Source organism: Oryctolagus cuniculus, chromosome 7 (assembly GCF_964237555.1).
Source record: "Oryctolagus cuniculus chromosome 7, mOryCun1.1, whole genome shotgun sequence".
In the NCBI taxonomy this organism is placed as follows: Eukaryota; Metazoa; Chordata; class Mammalia; order Lagomorpha; family Leporidae; genus Oryctolagus; species Oryctolagus cuniculus.
This window is the reverse complement of record NC_091438.1, coordinates 9,817,303-9,838,560: the sequence shown is the minus strand read 5'-3', so window position 1 is coordinate 9,838,560 and position 21,258 is coordinate 9,817,303. Positions and strand designations below refer to the sequence as shown.

General features: G+C 55.0%; 1 protein-coding gene across 1 annotated transcript in view; it reads right to left on the bottom strand.

Annotated features, from left to right (window-relative positions):
- Positions 1-20,270, bottom strand: part of PTPRN2 (protein tyrosine phosphatase receptor type N2) — a 1,115,035-nt gene extending 1,094,765 nt beyond the window's left edge. The window contains exon 1 of the mRNA XM_051857048.2: positions 20,011-20,270. Coding sequence (XP_051713008.2) covers positions 20,011-20,125 — 115 coding nt within the window. The 5' untranslated portion in view covers positions 20,126-20,270. The remainder of the gene's footprint in view (positions 1-20,010) is intronic.
- Between the last annotated feature and the right edge of the window lie 988 nt (positions 20,271-21,258).

Below are 21,258 nucleotides of genomic sequence, written 5' to 3'. Positions count from 1 at the left end.
ACCTCCTTTTTAATGGGAGTTGCATTCATAAGAAACCACAGGGAGGCTCTTGTTCAAGTCCTGTCCTATATAACACCTTTGGACAAATTATAAAAAGTGCTCCCTGGGGCATACATGGCCCAGAGATGCTGACACCACTGGGAAAACTGTGTAGTGCGGGAGAAAGGCAAGGGTACAGCCAACAGAGCAGGAAGGCTTCTCCTTTATAAATTACGAGGCTCCCAGAGGCATGATAACCACCATACTGCACCCCAATCTGATTCTCAGGATCCAAGCTACCTTTGCAACATTTAGACTGCGATCCATACAGTCTACTTACAGCTACGTGAGCACAGACCATCAAATCAGCAACTCTTCAACACATCCACAGCAAAGAGGACAGTGCACATCCCCACAGTGCATTTTGGAGGGGTGCAAGGGAGAAATCTCGGAGCCACAGCCGGTCACCTGGACGCCAGGTGCCGGGGCCACCTCAGCTGGCGAGAGCCCTGTCATGGGAGTCACACTTCCAGCCTAAGGTCTGCAAGCCCTCCCCTGATGGTGAGCACACGGGAACCTGCCAGGAGCAAAGTGGAGCGAAGGCCCGGTGGGCACTGACAGTCGGGAGCCGCCACTGGCCTTCCCGACTCTGACTTCCTCTCTCCGCATGGTGAGCAGGAACCCTGAGGCAGCGCCGGTGTTGCCCCCTCACAGAGAACAGGTGCAGAGGCGCTGTAACATCTGCCAGGTCACCGACTCTAAGCCCACGGATCAGCCACAATGCTGTCTTCTAAATATTTGGCACAGATATATTATTCTTTAGCTTTGCCATTTCCCTTCCTCTAAAAATCTCTCCTTGGGTATAGTTGGCTAAGCCTCCCTCTGCAGCACCAGCATCCCATATGGGCTGTGGTTAGTGTCCCGGCTGTTCCTCTTCTGATCCAGCTCTCTGCTATGGCCTGGGAAAGCAGTAGAAGATGGTCCAGGTCCTTGGATCCCTGCACCCACATGGGAGACCGGGAAGAAGCTCCTGGCTCCTGGCTTTGGATCGGTGCAGCTCTGGTCATTGTGCCCATCTGGGGAGTGAACCAGCAGATGGAAGACCTTTCTCTCTGTCTGTAAATCTACCTCTCAAATAAATAAATAAAATCTCTAAGAAATTACTCTCCCTGGTCAGGCATCGTGGCACAGTGGGTTAAGCTGCTGCTAGGGATGCCCACATCCCTTATCCACAGCCAGTTCTCATCCCAGCTACTCCACTTCCCATTCAGCTCCCTGCTCATGTGCCTGGGAGGTAAACGAAGGCCCAAGTACTTGGATTCCAACCGCTCAGCTGGAAGACCCAGAGGGAGTTCCTGGCTCCTGGCTTCAGTCTGGTGCAGGCTTGGCTGATATAGGAATTTCAGGAGTGAACCAGCAGATGGAAGATGTCCAATATCTCTCTCTCTCTCTCTCTCTCTCTCTCTCTCTCCATCTCTGTGTCTCAAATATATAAACCTGAAAAAAAATCTTTCAAAATACAAAATAGGCCCAGAGCTGCACAGGTGCTTCGTTCCCCAAGCGTAAGCCACAGGACCTGCCACTACCCCCTGCTCTTGACCCAGTCAAACACGACATTGTCTCCAGAAGCCTGGCGGGTGAAACCATGTGGCTGGCTGTAATGCCCCCACTTCAACAGGAGCCTCTGCTTCAGTACAAGGACCCCAGGCACCAGGGGCGCATGGAAGACCTGCCTTGATTCGCTGGACAGATGCAAGACCAGCGCATGCCTATCCCAATGTCAGGCCCGCTCCCAAGAACCCACCCATAGCTCTGCTGGGGGTGGAGCTCCCATTTTTCTGGTATTAGGTTTTCTTTTTTGAAAGGCAGAGTGGACAGTGAGAGAGAGAGACAGAGAGAAAGGTCTTCCTTTGCCGTTGGTTCACCCTCCAATGGCGTGCTGCAGCTGGTGCATTGCGCTGATCCGATGACAGGAGCCAGGTACTTATCCTGGTCTCCCATGGGGTGCAGGGCCCAAGCACTTGGGCCATCCTCCACTGTACTCCCTGGCCACAGCAGAGAGCTGGCCTGGAAGAGGGGCAACTGGGACAGAATCTGGCGCCCCGACCGGGACTAGAACCCGGTGTGCCGGTGCCTCAAGGCAGAGGATTAGCCTATTGAGCCGCGGCACCGGCCTGGTATTAGGTTTTCAAAACAGACAGGGATAGGAAAAAAAAGAAAAACTTCTCAGGGAGAGAAAACTGGATGGAACACTTAACATCTCATATTTAGTGTGACAGTGACAACTGTATGTATTCGTGCTTAAATAAATCCTGCATTAAGCATTAAAAATAAAAGATAAAAATGTCTCCCTGAAAGTATGAGGCATTTTAATAACACTGGAGATCTGTAAAATCACTTGTCTTTCCCGACAACAGAAGGTTCTGTGGGTTGAGGTTTAGTTCCCACGTAATTCAAGAAAGAGACAGCCAGGTGTGGCAACGGCAAAAGGCTCCCAGGGCAATTTCCAGGCAAATGGGGCCCCTGGGCCAGCCACCCTGGTCATAAGCCCACCAAGTGCCCACCTTCGAGGGTGTGGGGAGTCCCCAGGGTCGTGGCACCGGAGCCTGCCTGAACTTCCACCATTACGTCCCCAAGGCAAAGTGACTTCCATTTGCTTCATCAGGAAGCAAAGTCTCGCTGTCTGATTCTAGTTTGTTCTCCACGCTTTCCTGAGTCCCAGTTCCCGTGGCTGGTGGCCCTTCCGGAACAGGTCAGCAGCAGAGAAAGCTGGGTGGCACTCAGCACACCGGGCTTCCCTGAGCCTGAGCCCGGCAGGCGGCCCTCCTGCACGCTCCGAGCCCACCGTGGCTCCGACAAACAGGCCTGTGGCTGCCACTGCACTCCCCACCCTTCACACGGCACCCAACAGACGTTGCGCAGGCCACATGTATTTTTAGGAAGGCTTTTCATTATGGCGACGGAAGATGTCAGTGCTGAAATGTGCCAGGCTCCCTCATTAACAACAAACGCACGGCGAGTTCCTGCCACGTGCTGAGCCCCAGCCGCCACGCCCGCCCAGCAGGCGGTCCCCAGCAGACCGCTGAGTGAATTAACTGGTTGGAAACACAGGAAGGGGAGACGCACCAGGCAGGGACACAGCGTCCACGGCGGAACAGGCTGGCGGGGGTGAGGGTCAGGAAAAGGAGCACCTGGTGAGGAACTCAGGGACCGAAAGGACCACGCAGGCGCGGACTGCAGGCGAGCCCTGCACAGGTGTGCAGAACGGGGGAGCACAGGTCCTGTGCAAGCTTAGCCTGGATGCAGAAGCAGACACGGGAGGCGTCACTTTCTTATATGAAAAGTGGTGTCTTCAGTTGTGTACCTAAAACAGTCTCCAGTTCAACTGCCTTACCTATGGATGGGGAAACTGAGTCAGAGACAGACGATAAGTTGCCCGAGCTCACACCTAACACAAGGAAACTCATTATTATCTTTATGTTATCAAAGGATTACTTCTAGAAGTCTTTGGTTTGGGACGGGCGCTGTGGCACAGTAGGTTAATCCTCAGCCTGTAGTGCCAGCATCCCATATGGGCACCGGTTCTAGTCCCGGTTGTTCCTCTTCCAGTCCAGCTCTCTGCTGTGGCCCAGGAGGTGCAGTGAAGGATGGCCCAAGTGTTTGAGTCCCTGCACCCACGTAGGAGACCTGGAAGAAGCTCCTGGCTCCTGGCTTCGGATCGGCACAGCTCGGCCATTGTGGCCATTTGGGGAGTGAACCAACAGAAGGAAGACCCTTCTCTCTGTCTCTCCCTCTCACTGTCTATAACTCTACTTCTCAAATAAATAAGTAAAATCTTTAAAAAAAAAAAAAAGGCAGCTTTGAAACTAGATGTCCTTTTTCTGAAATAATGAGAGACTTTTCAGAAAAGGAGGTCTTCAAATATTGGTATATTTATATTATTAAACAATTGAGATATTTACACAAATACCATAAACAAACAACTTCTACTTTTCACACTTCATAGAGATGTCCCTTAGAACAGCACTTTGTATGTTTTCTGAAATTTCACAGGGGCCGGCATTGTGGTATAGCGAGTGAAGCCCCCCCCCAAGCAGTGCCGACATCCCATACGGGCGCTGGTTCGAGTCCTGGCTGCTCCACTTCCGATCCAGCTCTCTGCTATGGCCTGGGAAAGCAGTAGAAGATGGCCCAAGTCCTTGGGCCCCTGCACCCACCTGGGAGACCCCGAAGAAACTCCTGGCTCCTGGCTTCAGATCGGCCCAGCTCCAGCTGTTGCAACCAACTGGGGAGTGAACCAGCAAATGGAAGACTCTCTCTCCCTCCCTCCCTCCCTCCCTCTCTCTGTCTCTCTCTCTCTCTCTGCCTCTCCTTCTCTCTCTGTGTAACTCTGCCTTTCAAATAAACAAATAAATCTTTTAAAAAATTTTTTTCACGGACTAGCAACCATTTTTATTAAGGCTGACAAGTCTCCATGTCTCTAATTACAAATGTTTAAAGAGCAAAAAAAAAAAAATTTGCTGCTATCACAATCACTTCTTTTAAAACATCACTAACACACACAGTTTCTCATAATCGTATGATTTATTTAGTCGAGAGGCAGAGGGCTCCCAGGTCCTAGTTCCCTCCCCAAATGCCTACAGTGGCCAGGGCTGGGCCTGCAACCCAGACCTTCCACAGAGGCAGCAGAAACCCAGTGTTCTGAGGCATCAGGACCCAGATCTGCATTCCTCATCAGAGCGCCTGGGTTTGGGTCCTGGGTTCACTTCCCACTGCAGCCTCCTGTTAAAGTGCACCCTGGGAGGCAGCAGGCGACGCCTCAACTCACTGGATCCCTGACATCCATGTGAGAGACCCGAATTCAGTTCTGAGAACCCGGCTTTGGCCAGGTCCAGCCCTGGCTGTTGTGAGCACTGGGGAGTGAATCCTAAGATGGAAGATTTGTCCCTCCCTCTCTCCCCCTTGCAAATAATTTTTTTAAGAAACTGAGGGCCAGATGCTAACTGCTGCCTGTGGCTTCTCCAAGCGGTCAAGGAGCTGCCTGGGGAGTTAGTGTGAAAGCACCGGGAGGGGCCAGGCCCCAGGACAGGTCAGGAAGCCCCGGGGACGTGCACGGTGCCCAGCCACGCAGCTGCCTACGTCTTGTACGGCTGCTTGCCATGAGAAGTGGAAACAGAGGACCAGGTGCTACTGAACCACCTGGCTGGGTCGCCAGAAGGGAACCCTGAAGCAGGGCCCCAGGGCCCCAGGGGGTGTCTCCCCTGGTCAGTAGCACGAGGGCCACAAGGAGCCCTGGCAGCGTGCCAGGCTCCACACCCACCAGTTCATGAGATGTTTCCTCATTTTTTTTTTAATTTTTTTTTTGACAGGCAGAGTGGACAGTGAGAGGGAGAGACAGAGAGAAAGGTCTTCCTTTGCCGTTGGTTCACCCTCCAATGGCCGCCACGGCCGGCACACTGCAGCCGGCGCACCACGCTGATCCGATGGCAGGAGCCAGGTGCTTCTCCTGGTCTCCCATGGGGTGCAGGGCCCAAGCACTTGGGCCATCCTCCACTGCACTCCCTGGCCACAGCAGAGAGCTGGCCTGGAAGAGGGGCAACCGGGACAGAATCCGGCGCCCCGACCGGGACTAGAACCTGGTGTGCCGGCGCCGCAAGGTGGAGGATTAGCCTGGTGAGCCGCAGCGCCGGCCAGATGTTTCCTCATTTAATCCTCTCCACTCCTATCACCATTCTGTAAAAGAAAAGGAGGCCCATTTGCTCCAGCCCACGGAGCCACGATCCACAGCTGCTGCCAGCAACAATCTGTCCCAGTCCCAAGGACACGCCCCCCTTTCTAGGCGACTGCCTAGCAGTGAACACGCACATGGGGGACTCTGGAGGGGGCATGCACATCCTGCCACCCACAAGCCCTCCAGAAAGGTTTGCTAGCTGTGATGATGGCCACTTCCTCACGTTAAATGTGTGCCTCCAGATAACAACACAGAGGGGCCTGCTAACAGGTGCAGAAGGCAGACCTCACAGAACGCGGTGCTGTGTTAGCTACAGCAATGGACTGGCAGAGCCGGAATCCCAAAAAGGGTCTGCAGAGGGAAGAGCCAAATTCCCAGGCCCTGCTTCCATCTCTTGATTAGAATCAGGAAATACAGCCAGTGCTGCGGCTCACTAGGCTAATCCTCCGCCTTGTGGCGCCAGCACCCCGCGTTCTAGTCCCGGTCGGGGCGCCGGATTCTGTCCCGGTTGCCCCTCTTCCAGGCCAGCTCTCTGCTGCGGCCTGGGAGGGCAGTGGAGGATGGCCCAGGTGCTTGGGCCCTGCACCCCATGGGAGACCAGGAAAAGCACCTGGCTCCTGGCTTCAGATTGCCATTTGGCGGGGGGTGAACCAACAGAAAAGGAACACCTTTCTCTCTGTCTCACTGTCTAACTCTGCCTGTCAAAAAAAAAAGAATAAGGAAATACAACAAAATAAATATCCATGAAATAAAAATGTTGTGGTTACTCTCCAAAGTCTTGCCACAGGGGGCAAGAGCTTCCCAAAGAAAGAGCCGTGTACAGGGCAAGGAAAATGACCCAGCAGTATCAGGTGAATTAATCCAATACAATGTGACTGGGAATGCACTGGAACGAGAAAGGCCCTGGCCCCAGCGAGCTTCCGGAGGGCAGGGGAGGTTCTGAGAGGCAGGGGAGGTTGTGGGAGTCTGAGAAGGTTCGGAAGGCAGAAAACATTCCGGGAGGCTGGGAAGGTTCTAGAAGGCAGGGGAGGCTTCAGGCAGAGGGAAGGCTTCCCTCCCTCTCTGTTCGCACGCCCAGTGCCCTGTGCAAGGTGGACCACATAGTGCGTGTTCAGTTCACCGCACTGAAAGGAGGGTTCCTCCCCGGCTCGTTGTCTAGTTTGAAGAACTGATCATCGCTATTCTGGGTATAGCGGGACCTGACAGGGCCGACCGTCTGACTTCCCCGCAGCGCGTCACTGTGGTTCTGGGAGCAGCTGGGAAGGACACAGCGCCCGCTGGGAACTCTGCTCCTACAGCCTTGCTCAGGAACTGCTCGGGCTTCTGCCTGGAGGCCCAGAATTCCAGGGTCCCAGCACGGGGCTGGCCAAAGCTGGCTCTGACCCCATGAGGGCTGCCCTGCGTCTGCCTGGGCCTTTCTCCTCCGTGCAACCAGCAGAGTCCCGGTCTAGCTCTCTGAGGCACACCACGGACCCCCGGACCCCAGCCAGAGGCTCCCTCCCCTCTGCCCACCCTGCCCCTCAGCACTGGCGCCCCCTGGTGGTCCCAGGCACTTCGTCCCCTCACCTCCCTCTCCTAGGTCTCCGCCCTCCGACTCTTCACCCTGATCCTCCCCTACATGATACAAACTTGGTCAAGGGGCTGGTGCTGTGGTGTAGTGGGTAAGGCCGCCTCCTGCAGTGCCGGCATCCCACATAGGCGTCGGTTCAGGTCGCGGCTGCTCCACTTCCGATCCAGCTCTCTGCTGTGGTCTGGGAAAGCAGTGGAAGATGCCCAAGTCTTTGGGCCCCTGCACTCATGTGGGAGACGCAGAGGAAGCTCCTGGCTCCTGGCTTTGGATTGGCGCAGCTCCAGCCATTGTGGCCAATTGGGGAGTGAACCAGCGTATGGAAGACCTCTCTCTCTCTGCCTCTCCCTCTCTCTCTGTGTAACTATGACTTTCAAATAAATAAATAGTTAAAAAGAAAAAAAAAAAAAACCACAGTGTTCTAAAAGCCAAAAAGCTAAGCCCAGTTTAAGAAAAAAAACACTCTATCAAGATTCCCCAGTGTTCTCGGCGGGAGGAGCCCCCAAGCCCCTTAGTCCACCACTTGTGGACACAGAACTCTGCTGGGACCCTTGGCATCGACACTGCCTCGCATCTTGTCCTTCAGCAGAAAGTGATCAAGCTGATACAGAAGCAGCACTTTCTAAATAAAGACCAGAGAGAGCAGGCTATAGATCACTCAGCCCACGGGTGCTGCCAGTGTCGTAAGCTTGCAAATATGAGTTTATGTTTTCTGAATGATTTACATTTTCTTCCAGCTGAATAAATGAAGCTCACTCCCTGACATTTTGGAGGCTGAAGAATAGTTGTAAACTCATTTTCAAATGCTCATAGAAGAAGAATCTAAATTGAAGAGAGACGTTCGTATGATGCATGACGAATAGAGGGAAATGCTTATAGTGCAGAAATGTGTTTCTGTCCCTTGTTGTACTGTTAGACAAAATTCTCGATAGGAATTCGTGCCCATCCCCTGGACAGACGCCCCATCTGGTCATCAAGGCTCCTGGGTATTCCAATAATATTGTGCACCGAGTTAAGCAAATGAAGACGCCCAGCAAAGTAGGGTGCAGACTGGGAAAGGAGACGGCTGCCTAACACGCGAACTCTGGGTGCTGATGAAGCCAGGATGGATTTGCAGATACAGAACAGCGGTTTTCAAACCAAGATTGTGTGATTTGTGAAAGCAGTCCATCTCTGGCACCACTTTTAAAAGCAAAGAGTCAGCGTATGAATCTGAAGTCCAACTTTAGAGACACCGGCTGGATGGGGTTCTGGAGGGGCAGCAGGCCGTGCACCCAGAGGGCCAGCACGGGCTTCACACGGGCTTCGCACGAGCACACAGGGGCTGAACCATCTCCTGGGGGGCCGCCCGGCCGAGCCAGAGTCTCCACAGCCCTCCTCGAGTCCTTGTCCACAAAGTCCGCTCGCCCCCGCCTGAACCTCACTACCTAGCGGTTACTTAAAAATGGATGAAACTGGCCGGCGCCGCGGCTCACTAGGCTAATCCTCCGCCTGCGGCGCCGGCACACCAGGTTCTAGTCCCAGTCGGGGCGCCGGATTCTGTCCCGGTTGCCTCTCTTCCAGGCCAGCTCTCTGCTGTGGCCAGGGAGTGCAGTGGAGGATGGCCCAAGTGCTTGGGCCCTGCACCCCATGGGAGACCAGGAGAAGCACCTGGCTCCTGCCTTCGGATCAACGCGGTGCACCGGCCCCAGCGCGCCGGCCCCAGCGGCCATTGGAGGGTGAACCAACGGCAAAGGAAGACCTTTCTCTCTGTCTCTCTCTCACTGTCCACTCTGCCTGTCAAAAAAAAAAAAAAAAAAGGATGAAACTGGACCTGGGAATCCTTTCCAGCTCTGGAATTCTGTCATTGATTCATGCAGCAAAAATTTCTATTTAGAGATGCCTATTCCCAGACCAACTAAACTAAGCTCCTTTGACTTACGGGTTAATGCTGTAGCCCACCAGGCAGACAGCCCTGAGGAGTGTGGGATGGAAGAGCGGGCGCTCTCCCACCCTTCTTCCCGCCATGTGCTGGGGTCTATGTAGAGTCCGGGCCCAGGTTTAAGGATCAGATGAGCCATTTTCGCCAAACAAAATGATCCACAAGTTTAAAGAGTGTTGCAGCTAACACAAGTGCGAGAACATGGTGGTGGTCTGTATTTGCCCTCCTTCAGCCACTTTTTGAGGGGGAGGTATGGCCACTGAATTAGACCCACAATAAGGTGGCCAAAGAGATGAAACCTCAAACAATGATTTACACAGATTTTTTTTTAAGATTTATTTATTTAGTTGAAAGTCAGAGTTACACAAAGAGAGGAGAGGCAGAGAGAGAGAGAGGTTGTCCATCCACTGGTTCACTCCCCAGATGGCTGCAACCGCCAGAGCTATGGCGATCCAAAGCCAGAATCCAGGAGCTTCCTCCAGGTTTCCCACATGGGTGCAGGGGCCCAAGGACTTGGACCATCTCCTACTGCTTTCCCAGGCCATAGCAGAGAGCTGGATGGGAAGAGGAGCAGCCGGGACTTGAACTGGTGCCCCTATGGGATGCCAGCACTGCAGGCAGCAGCCTTACCCACTATGCCACAGCGCCGGCCCCATTTACACAGATTATCACCAATGGCTAGCAGTGGGTGCACAGAGTATGTTGGGACAGCAGACAACCAAAGCTCGAAGCCACTGGGATTAAAGACATTTCAAAACCACGCATCATAAATAAACATTAGTAAGTAAAAAGGAGATCTTTGTACCAACAAAATATCTTCATTGGTAGTAATCTTCCCTTCTTTTACGTTTGTTTCTGAGTTGGTTTCGTAACAAATATACTTTAAGGTCAGTGGAGCACACACAGGTCATCTGCATAGGTGAGAAGCGAATGCAGGTTTCTCCTGTGAGGGGCAGAGGGGAGAGGCCAGGCAGCAGGGAGGGGGACAGAGACCCCCAAGGGCCCTGAAGGCTGTGAGCAAAGCTTGGGAGGTTGTGACCAGCAGAACAAGAAGTCAGGTTGTCCACGCTGCAGTCGCCCTGGCCAGCGCTGGAGCACGCGTGGAGGCGGGCAAGACCTCTTTTTCGTCAGAGTTCATTCCGCTACAGTTTTAGCCAATTGCTTCCCCGAGCTCATGACAGGACCACGTGACCAGCAGTGTCCTCCTAAGGTGCCCCACGTGCATCAGGGCTGCTCGGTCTCAGCCTGGGGGCGCTCTGGGCAGGAGGCGTCTGTGCAGCAGGGCTGCCCCATGCCACACGCTCCGTCCCAGAGCCGTAAGACCTCACACCTCAGTGGGGAGCCACTCTTCTCCAGGATGCATGTGAAAATCACTTTAAACTTACGCCAAATATCTGATCCAGAGTCCTTGTGGAAAATATTTCAGCATTAGGCAGATGTCATATATTCCTGAACTGTGTCTATTTACAGCAAGTGCACCCCTTCCAACATTTAGCACGGAGTGATGCTGGCACCCGGCATCCTGGTGCGTTCTCTGCTGCTACAATGGAATCCCACAGGCCAGGTGATTTTCACTTACTTTGGCTCGCGATTCCGGAGACTGGCAAGTTCAGGAGCAAGAAACCAGCTTATGGGTGAGGGCTCTGTGCTGCATCGCCCCACACAGAGGGGCAGGCAGGCACATGAGAGACAGAGAGAGAAAAACCAGGCCAAAGGCACCCCGCCTACTCCACTCCTGCAGGCATGCAGTTAATCCACTCGTCACGGCCCCCATACCCCTAGCACCTCTTAACACTCCTACGATGGCCATTACATCTCAACACGCTCGTTGGGAGGGATGGCCAAACCACAACAGCCAGCACAGGAACACGGGCTTGGCATCTTTAATAAACTCCTGAAACCCTTTGGAGACTAAGAACAGCCCAGTGACATAGACATCTAGCAAGACATTCGTTGAGAACTACGTCTTCCTTCCCAAAGAGCCTGTACACACATCACCAGGCACAATCTCATTCCACTGCCAGGTCTGATGTTCTGTGGGTCCCTTACGTATTCGCCATAATTTTTTCTAACAAATTATTCATTCCAAGACCGTTCTTCATGGCCGGCGCCGCGGCTCACTAGGCTAATCCCCTGCCTTGCGGCGCCGGCACACCGGGTTCTGGAGCTCCAGGCTCCTGGCTTCAGCAAGGCCCAGCTCTGGCCATTGCAGCCATTTGGGGAATGAACCAGCAGATTGAAGATTCTCTCTCTCTCTCTCTCTCTCTCTCTCTCTCTCTCATTCTTCCTTTCAAATAAATAAATAATTTTTTAAAAAAGAAGTAATGCTGTTACAAAAATGTCAACAGTGAACTCATCTGGGACTTGGGCTCTCTAAAGCAATATTATTTTCAATAATCACAAAATTCCATCCCATCTTGCCATCAGCCTCCGACATCGACTGGACAAACCTGGAGCTCACAGGAGAGACAGCAGCTAGAACCTGTTGGAGACACTGCGGCCACCAAGACTTGCCCTCCCATCTCTTGGGATGCTCTCAAAAACAGGAATAACCAGGTATTTATTCATGGTATGAATTCAGGGAGATAAGTTCAATCCTTTCATTTCTCTCAATCTTTAATATGAGCATAAAACTATATGATTGGAAGGCTGGCGCCGCGGCTCACTAGGCTAATCCTCCACCTGCAGCGCCGGCACACCGGGTTCTAGTCCCGGTCGGGGCGCCGGATTCTGTCCCGGTTGCCCCTCTTCCAGGCCAGCTCTCTGCTGTGGCCAGGGAGTGCAGTGGAGGATGGCCCAAGTGCTTGGGCCCTGCACTCCATGGGAGACCAGGAAAAGCACCTGGCTCCTGGCTCCTGCCATCGGATCAGCGCGGTGCGCCGGCCACAGCGTGCCGGCCGCAGCAGCCATTGGAGGGTGAACCAACGGCAAAGGAAGACCTTTCTCTCTGTCTCTCTCTCTCACTGTCCACTCTGCCTGTCCAAAAAAAAAAAAAAAAAAAACTATATGATTGGGGCTGGTGCTGTGGCGTAGTAGGTTAAGTATCCACCTGTGGCACTGGCATCCCATATGGGCTCCAGTTCGAGTCCTGGCTGCTCAACTTCCAATCCAGCTCCCTGCTAATGCACCTGGGAAAAACAGCAGTACATGGTCCAAGTGCTTGGGACCAGGTGGGAGACCCAGAAGAAGCTCCTGGCTCCTGGCTTCTGATCGGCGCAGCTCTAGCCATTACAACCATTTGGAGAGTGAACCAGCAGAAGGAAGACCTCTCTCTCTCTCTCTTTCCCTCTCTCTGTCTGCAACTATACCTCTCAATAAATATTTACCAAAAAACTGTATGATTGTGAAATTATAAAGATACAGCAACCTCTCAATTAGTGCTGCACTAAAACGTTATCTTTTGTCTTTTTAAAAATTTATTTTATTTATTTGAAAGAATTACAGAGAGAGGTACAGACATAGAGATCTTCCATCCACTGGTTCACTCCCCAGATGGCCACGAACAGCCAGGGATACGCCAGGCAGAAGCCAAGAGCCAGGAGCTTCATCCAGGTCTCCCACGTGAGTGCAGGTGCCCAAGCACTTGGGCCATCTTCTGCTGCTTTCCCAGGTGCACTAGCAGGAAGCTGGATCAGAAGTGGAGCAGCCGGGACTCGAACCAGTGCCCACATGGGATGCTGGTGCTCCTGGTTTAACCAGTAGGTTTAACCTACTGGCCCCTCTTCTGTCATTTCATTTCTGCTCCTGACTCGGACCCACACATTCCTCACCACCTTTGCAGAAATCACCTGCCACTTCTAAGTCTGCTAAATCCTTTCCTATTTCAGGAAAAACGCCAAGCTCCTGTTACCTTAACTGATCGTAGTGCCACGTTGATCGTTTCGGGGAGTCGAGGTGCAGAACACCCTGACAAGGCAGGTGCGAGGGTGCTGGGCAGTGTCAGTCATGAGACCGGGGGGTGCGTTTCCAGAAGCACCAGGAGTTGTGCTTCCCACGGGGGCTTTTCCCCCGACCTGTATCGCCGCCCTTCAGCACAAATCAGATGCAAGCTGGGTGATCTCAACCTTGGCCTATTTTTCTGCTTTCCCTAAAGCAGAAAAAGAGATTCAAGCACTCATGGTAAAGACAGAAGTGAGTTTGAGGGACAGAAGACGGAGCATTCACGGGTACCCAGGGTCTGGCCACTTCCTTTGGGGTATTGGCTATTTCAGAGGACAAACACATCTCTGAACCGGTTGACTGCTGCTTTGAGCTGGATTAAAACCATATCCCCAAATGGAACAAGCATCAGCCTCCCATTGCCAATTTTATTAGCCACTCCATCCATTACAAGTTGGATGCACTTCGCTGTGGGAACCAGAATTGACTTGTGCCATTAATATAAAGTCCTTTCTCTTTGGAAATCAGGTCAGCCTTTCTTCTGGAAATTCCTTCCACTCAACAGACATTTCCAAACACATCCTTGATACTGAATGTAGGACATTGCATCAGCAGCCAGCATGGACTTTAGAGCCACACGGGGACACAGAATGGCCATGTCATGGGGTGGAAATTTTCACTCCTTCCTTCCACGGAAAAGAATAACGAGTTGCTAACACGAGCCTCCCCCTTGCCTGTCTGACACTCTTTAAATGTCAAGCTTCGGTGGAACCTACTCAAAATTTTCTTGTGAAAGGAATCCCTCCTTCATCCCTTGTTCTGAAGTGGCTTTTGTTCAACCGAGTCTGAGACGAGAGCTTCGTCTTCAGAGTTCACGTTACTGTGGTTAGAAGACGCGATGGGAGCATCCTGAACACATCCAGGGGCAGGTGCTTTAGGCCACTACGGGAAGCCTAAAGATCCCCCAAAACAAGTCCTCCATTTCGAAGCATCAAAATTCCCTCAGAAACGCAGACCAAATATTTCATCTGACACCCAACACAGCCAGAAAATCAACAATTCCTCCCCTCCCACCTCTACTGCCCAAGAGCATTTAAAATCCTCCCAGAACAGACTCCATGAGCCTGCAGCATCTTCTTTTAAAACAGAGGAGAAAGTGAGAGAGAGAAAGAGATAAAATCTCCCACCCACTGGTTCACCCCCCAAATGCCTACAACAGCCAGCCCTGGGCCAGACCTAAGCCAGGAGCTTGCACTTCCATCCAGGTCTCCCAGGCGGTGGCAGGGACCCATCCCCTGTTGCCTCCCAGGTTGAACATTTGCAGGAACCCGGGATTGGAAGTGGAAGAGCTAGGACTCGAAACAGGCAGGGGTCCCCAGGGGTGGCAACCGCCGACCAAACCCCTCACCCCCACAGATACCGAGCTCCTTAGAGGAAGACAGGTGACAGGGCAGGCAGGCAAAAGGCTTGTGGAGCAAAGAGGATGTCTTCTGCTGACCTTGGGACCTGCACAAGAGCCACCCCTCCCCCCATCTTGGGAGCTTGTGAAGGCCAGAGGCCTAGGACCCAATCCCTGTATCAGCTTTTCCCCACCGGGTATCCTATGGTAGATTCCTTAACCATCTAAGCCTCAGTCTTTCCACCTGTAAAATGGGCATAGAAATGCTTGCCAATTATTCTGAGGAGTACACACAACCACACTTAGAAAGCCTAGGGGGCTGAGACCAGGGGTTGCCAGGGGTGAGGGGATGGGGAAGGATTTTTCACTACAAAGAATTTTGGGGTGATGGAGATATTCTGGATCCCAGTAGCAGAGGTGTCCACCCAAGTCTATACACAGAAGAGAAAACCAAAAGGAAAAGGTCCGTTTTACTGTATGATAATTCTTTAAATTTTTAAAAAGCAAGCTCTGCATCTGTTGCATATATGAGTTTGTCCACCTGCCACGCCCTTGGACTGCCCTCAGAGGAGCCAGGAGCTGCCCCATGCACACAAGGAAGTGCCCCTGTTTGCTGAACCGCAGATGGCACTACAGGGAGGGAGCAGAGAGAGCAACCGTGACCCGCCCGCTCCCCCCCTGCACAGGTGAGACTGACGCCCGGGAATCCTCAGACAACACCGACCACCTCCCCACCTGCCTTCAGAGGCCATCGAAGACAAAGGCCACAGCCCCGAGTCACCCACATACGGGCCCCCTGTGGCAGACGAGCAAACCAAACAAAGGTGCCTCCTGTATGAAGAAGCAGGTGTTCCCGTTTCTGCTTCCCGCCCTGATGTTTAAAGAGTTGTCAGAGATAGCAAGAACGAAGAGCGAGCCAGAGAAAGGCCCTGCCTTGGACAAACTGTTGCCACGCCGTTTCTAAGCAGCAACAAAGTAGACTGTTCTGTGTTTCTCAGGCTTTCTGGCCTCCTATCAAGCAAGATTAAAAAAGCAAAAAATAAGTCCCGCTGGGTCTACATTCATGAAGGTCGATTTAGACGAATGTGGAAACAGCTGCCAGGTGCTTTATGGGGCGCGGGGGTTATCTGCCGTGAATTCAGCTGTTTGCTTTCTCGCTCTCCCTGGGAAACAGAACATCTTGCCAGAGACGATAACACGGGCTCTGAGTTCGCTGGGGCTCCACCGCCACCGGCCTCCGCCCCCCACGATCTGCCTGGATGAAAACCCCTCCTGCCCGTTTCGTAAGCTTTGGCTTTGCCCCTCCTCACTCCTTCAAGGAGCAACATTTGCACAGACCCTGCCGTGTATCTTGTGTATCTTACGTATCTGCCACCTAAAGGCAGGGAGCTATTTTTAGCCGGGGCCATGGTTAGTCACAAACAGCTTTTCATACTGCTAAGGGCAGCAGTAACTGAGGACTTAACAAGACCCTGGCTGACGACAGCTCGGCTAGGGCCCCACTGCCTTCAGCCCCAACTCCTCTTCCTCGTCCCAGATCCCCAACTCTCAAAAAAAGTGACCCAAAGTCGGGTCACTGCAACCACGAATTAGGTACGACAGCATGAACACAGCAGAGTAAAATAAATCTGTCACAGAACAGAATCAACAGTTCCCACGGAGTCCATCAACACAAAAGGCCTTGAGGTGACAGCCTTGGATTTTTGCACGTCACCACCTGACCTCAACCCGAGTGGCCCCGCTGTGGCCTCGTGGCGCTCCGGAAGCCAGAGGGCCCAGCAAACCCACATACATCACAGCACACAGAAACGCCCGGCGTGTGTGCCGTGACAGGCCCCGCCGCCACCGCAGAGGGAAGCACCACCCCTCTCTACCCTGGTGGGCACCACTGAATGGCGACCTTGATGACCCGGAGCGAAAACAGAGCCACTCTTAAGGAAGAGCTGCAAGATGCTAAAAAGCACAGCTGAGCTCCGCACAGAAAGGAAGCCATTTAAAAACCTTTTATTCGCTGCCTTTCCCTTCCGAGGCTAACACATTTAACTGCCATCTCTGGTCTGGGGAAAAAGAGCCATCCCACAGTTCCACTCAATGCATCTGGTCCCACAGGGGAGCCCATCCTCACTGTCTGGCACCTCCTCCAGCCAGGAGCCCAGGGCTTTCCACGCACCCCAATGCTTCTGCCCTAGAACAACAGCACCTGAGGCTGATGGAGGCAAGAGGCAGCGAGCAGAGAACAGCTCTCAGACAAGAACGAGCAAGGCTTTAGCTCTGGGGAAGGGGCAGGTCCATTGTATGGCTCATTACCATACAACCAAACAGAATCAAAGGCTCCAGACCCCAAGAAGCAAAGATGGATTCGTGCTTTTGTGGGAGCAAGGATCCTTTGATTTAAAAATAAACAATCACGCTAGCTAGTTCACAAAGCCAGCCGACTCCAGCTCTTGACTGTTCTGCTTCTCAGCTCCGTGTGGGCTCGCTGGTGAATGAAAAATATGTGTAGGCAGATCGGGAGGCAAAAACAAAGAAGAAAATGAGCAATCCCTTGTCCTCCCAGGCAGGTGCATCGGCTACATGTGAATCTAGACTCTCTAAGCAAAATCTGCAAGAAAGGTTGACCCTATCCTGTGCAAATGAAATTCCTGTTTCTTTAGCAAATGCGGTGGGGGTCCTTTATCTAACTGCCCTTTCACCATGGGGGCTGCCTCAGCAGCTTCACAAACCAGCCTCCTCCGTGGAACCTAAGAACGGTTTGAAGCCCTTCACAAAAGGCTCACATTCAAAGTTAGGTTCAAGGAAAAAGTACTTAGACCCTGGACAAGAGCATGAAATAACAGAGGCAGAGGAGGTGGCGGCTGAGAGAGGGGGCGAAGGGAGAGCAGAAATCCACAGGCTGCCCCTGACCACCCTGCCGGACGCAGCCGTGGCATTTTGGCCACGTGGAATCGTGCCGTGTTCCTCCGATCAGCTCTGATAATGGCCTCACAGATAGTGAACGCAGTGAGGGAGCCTCTCCCACCAGACAGGCAGCAGCACGGGTGGTTAGAAGGCAGGAAGCTAAAGTGATTAAGGGGAAAGAGTGTCCTTTGAGGACAGGAAGCAGGTGGGGCGTCCACCAGCCCCGTGGTGCTGCTGACAGCTGATCTGGAAATCAGTCAGGCTCCCGGCGCGCGGCTCGCAGCAGTGAGAATAAACTCAGACATGCCGGTGTCGACCCTGGCTTCCATCAACAGCTCCTCCCTGTCCACGTGTGACGAGCCCTCTCGCTCACACCACGCTTCCTACTCAAAAGGAATCAGTCTCTAGGTCTTGGTGACATGTAACTCCTAGTTCCAACCTACACGGTTTTTTGATGTAAGAGAAGAGTAACAACTTCGACTCCCTTGAAACGTGTGCTCTGCAGGCCTTAACCTGAGGTCGGATGTGCAAAGCTAAATAATGCCTACAAAGGACACAGCTGGGGCCAGAGTTAAGGCCAGTAGGCGCATCTCCAAGGGTGCCTCATGGTGAGTTACTTGCAAGGACTTATTTGGCGTGGCCCTTATCAAACAAGATCCAGGCAGCTGAGAAAGCGAAGCAGCATCTGCCCCTCGTGGGTGAACATGTTTCCCCTTTTACTTTCTGGAGATCGGATTCTAAAAACGTGGTAGCAATACTCTGAGCGAGGAGGGTGCTGGGACAGAAAGGCGGGGAGAGGGGACGTGGGTAGAAGCGTCTAACGCTTACCCCAAGTTGGGGAAGGTCTCACCAACATCTCACTTTCTGGATATGCCCCTGGAGCTGCTCCTGAGTATATGAGGAATGTAGCGGGTTACATCTGTCACCCTGAGTCCTTAAAACAATTCCAGTGGGGTCTGGGTCCTTAATGTTGTCCCAGAAGATTGTGTCCGTAAGTCTCCCCCATGACCATTATCAGAGCCGAACACAGGGTATACGGCGCCTCTTTGACCACTTTGCTTGTAGCCAAAATCTTGTTGTTGCACCCGGCAGCACTGCCCATACGGACAGGCACCTTCCGGCCCTGCTTACACTTTTATCTTGGCTTTTTCTTTTGCTGTCACCTCCCCCTTCCGCCTTTCCCTGCGATTCTGGCAAAATGCTATGAACTGCTAAATACAATGGCAAAGAGAGCAGCTGGGGACCAGCCAGCGGCACGTGCCCTAAGACTCTACCTTCCCTGGGTCACTGAGCAGGCCGGTGTCAGTGGGCCCTGGACCTCCCTGACCTGTGTCCAGCCCCTGTGCACGCGGTGTCTGGCCAGCTGGGCAGACAGCTGCTCCATGAGGTGACAGGCCAGTTCAGGCCAGCAGCAGGAAGGAATAGAGCCCCAGCAAGAGAGAGCCTGTGCAACGGAGGGAGGTACCAGCTGAGTCCCCCCAAGCCTGCCCAAGCAGGACCCACCAGGTCAGGATGACCTAGGTGCTCAGTACAGAATGCAGGCTGGGGGCCGGGTACTGGCCTCAGGGGCACAGTGGCTCTGGGGGTGAGGGTCAGCACATACTGCCCCCAACTCGCTACAGCAGCGACAAGGACCTCCTCTCCCACTTCCTGCAATTCTGCCCTCCCCACCGACCCTCCCACCCCCCCCCCCAACTGGACCACCTTACCCACTAGGACAGAGCGTGCAGGGAAGTGTGAGCCAAGCCAGGGCACAAGGAAGCGAGGGGCAGAGCAGGGAACACTGGCCCGGGGGTCTAAGCATCTATGTCCAGCCTCCTTGTTGCCTACAGTTTTTGTTCGGGGTTTTGACGGATAAAGCACCGCTGGGGCCAGAGGGCCGGAGAGGCAGGAGGAGAGAGCGGAGCCGGAGCAGCGCCCAGGCGGTGCCCGGGCGGGGACCCCTCTCCGCGGCCTCCGACCTGCAGTCGCCTCTCTCACTCCCACTGTTCGGAGCTGTGCGGCGTGGTAATTCGGCCATGGAAGCCGCCTGGAAGCATTGGCTTTATGGCAAATCTCCTTAACAAATAGGATTAGCATGGAGGGCGGAGGACGCTAATTCTGTTCTCGCTCCCTTCCTTCTCCTCAGCGGCTGGCACGGAAGGAAAATGTCCGTGTGGTTTCCACGGCGCTGGCCCCGGAGTCCGCGTGGGGAGAGGCAGGTGGCGGCCGAGGCGCGGCGGGAGCAGGCGGGGCCGGGCCTGGGGCGCAGGGAAGGGCCGGCCCGGCCTGCCTAGCAGCGCACGCGGCACGAACACGCGCGGGGGGCGCGCCCACGCCCCGGGCGCACGGGGCGCGCTCCCCCCAGCCCGCGCCCAGGTCTGCTTCGGGCGCAGGGCGCCCGGCGCGGCCCGCGGGTGACCGAGGCCTCGCGGGGATGGCCCGCGTGGCGGGGCGCCGCGGGCGCTGGAGGCCCAGCACCGGAGGAGGGGGTGCGGCCGCCGCTGGGGGAGGAAACTGAGGCAGGGACGCGGCGAGACCTGCTCGGCTGGCGTGGCTGGCGAGGACGGCGAAGCACGCGGCGAGGCCCGGAGCCCGAGGAACCTGACGACCCCCGCTCCCCCACCCACCCGCCGAGGCGCCCCCCACTCACTCACCGAGGCGCCCCGAGAGCTGCCGACCTCGCGGGGCGGGGGCGGCGGGCAGGGCGCGCGGCAGCAGGAGCAGCAGCAGCAGCAGGCGCAGCGGCGGCGGCGGGAGCGGCAGCCCCATCCCCGCGGCCCGTCCAGCGGCGCTCAGTCCATGGCCGCTCCGCGGGCGGCGGGAGCAGCGGGAGCCAGAGGCGAGCGAGGCGGCGCCGCCAGCTCCTCCCGCCGCGCCTCTCCGCGCTCCTGCGGCGGCGCCGGGCCGGGCTTCAGCACCGGACAGCGCCTCCCGGCCCCGCCCCCGCCGGAGGCTGGCCCCGCCCCCGACGCTGCTCCGCCCCCGGGCACGCCCCCTGCCGTTCCCGCTCGGCCCGGGCACGCCCACTGCCCACCGCGCTGGGCAGGGTCCGGGAAGGGGCCCGGGAACTCCGCCCCCAACCCTTCCGGCAGCGTCGGCCAGGCCCTCGCCCGCTGCGGGCGTCAGGGACGCCCCAGTAAACCCTGGCCGACCCTCGCTGCACACCCCACGCGCGCCACCTGCCCCTGCCCATCTCCGAGCCCGCCCACCTCCCCATCCTGTTCCCCGCAGGCCCCCATGCGACCCGATCCCACCGCCACCCCCACCTACCTGACCCCACCTGGAGCCCCAGGCCTCTCGCGCCCCTCCGCGCAGGACGGAGGTGGGGACGGTGGCCCCCAGCCCCGCTGGTCAGGGACTGAGAGGCCTGCCCGGTGCGCGACCCCTGGAGGGTGGTCAGCCCGCGGAAGTCCCATTCGACGCAGGGCTAGGGCACTGGCTCATGTGACTGAGGATCTAAATTCCTACTCGTACCCAGTTTTATTTAACAGGGCCACACGTAGCCATACCTGATCTTACAGGTGTAGACAGAGTTGGAACCTCACCTGGGGCACAAGCCGGGTCCTGGAGAGGGGCCTGAACTGGAGCTTACAGGGAAAAGAAAAGTGGGGGGGAGGGGCAAGTGGGGTCCCCAGCCTGGTAAAAAGACGCCATGGGAGCCAGGCCTGGGGGTGCTGGCCCTGCCTTGGATGCCCCTTGTGCGTGGTTTGACCTCCATCAGCAGGATCAGGATTTCACACTGGAGCTGGCACTGGCCAGCAGAGCCTACCCACGACTTTCCTACTTACAAAGACCTGAGGCAGAGGTGTGGCTCCGGGGCATAGCTTTCAGGCATCAGGACTCTGGGGGAGCGTGCATTGTCACAGCCCTCCCAGGCCATCCCCTCCTGAGCCCCTGTCCCT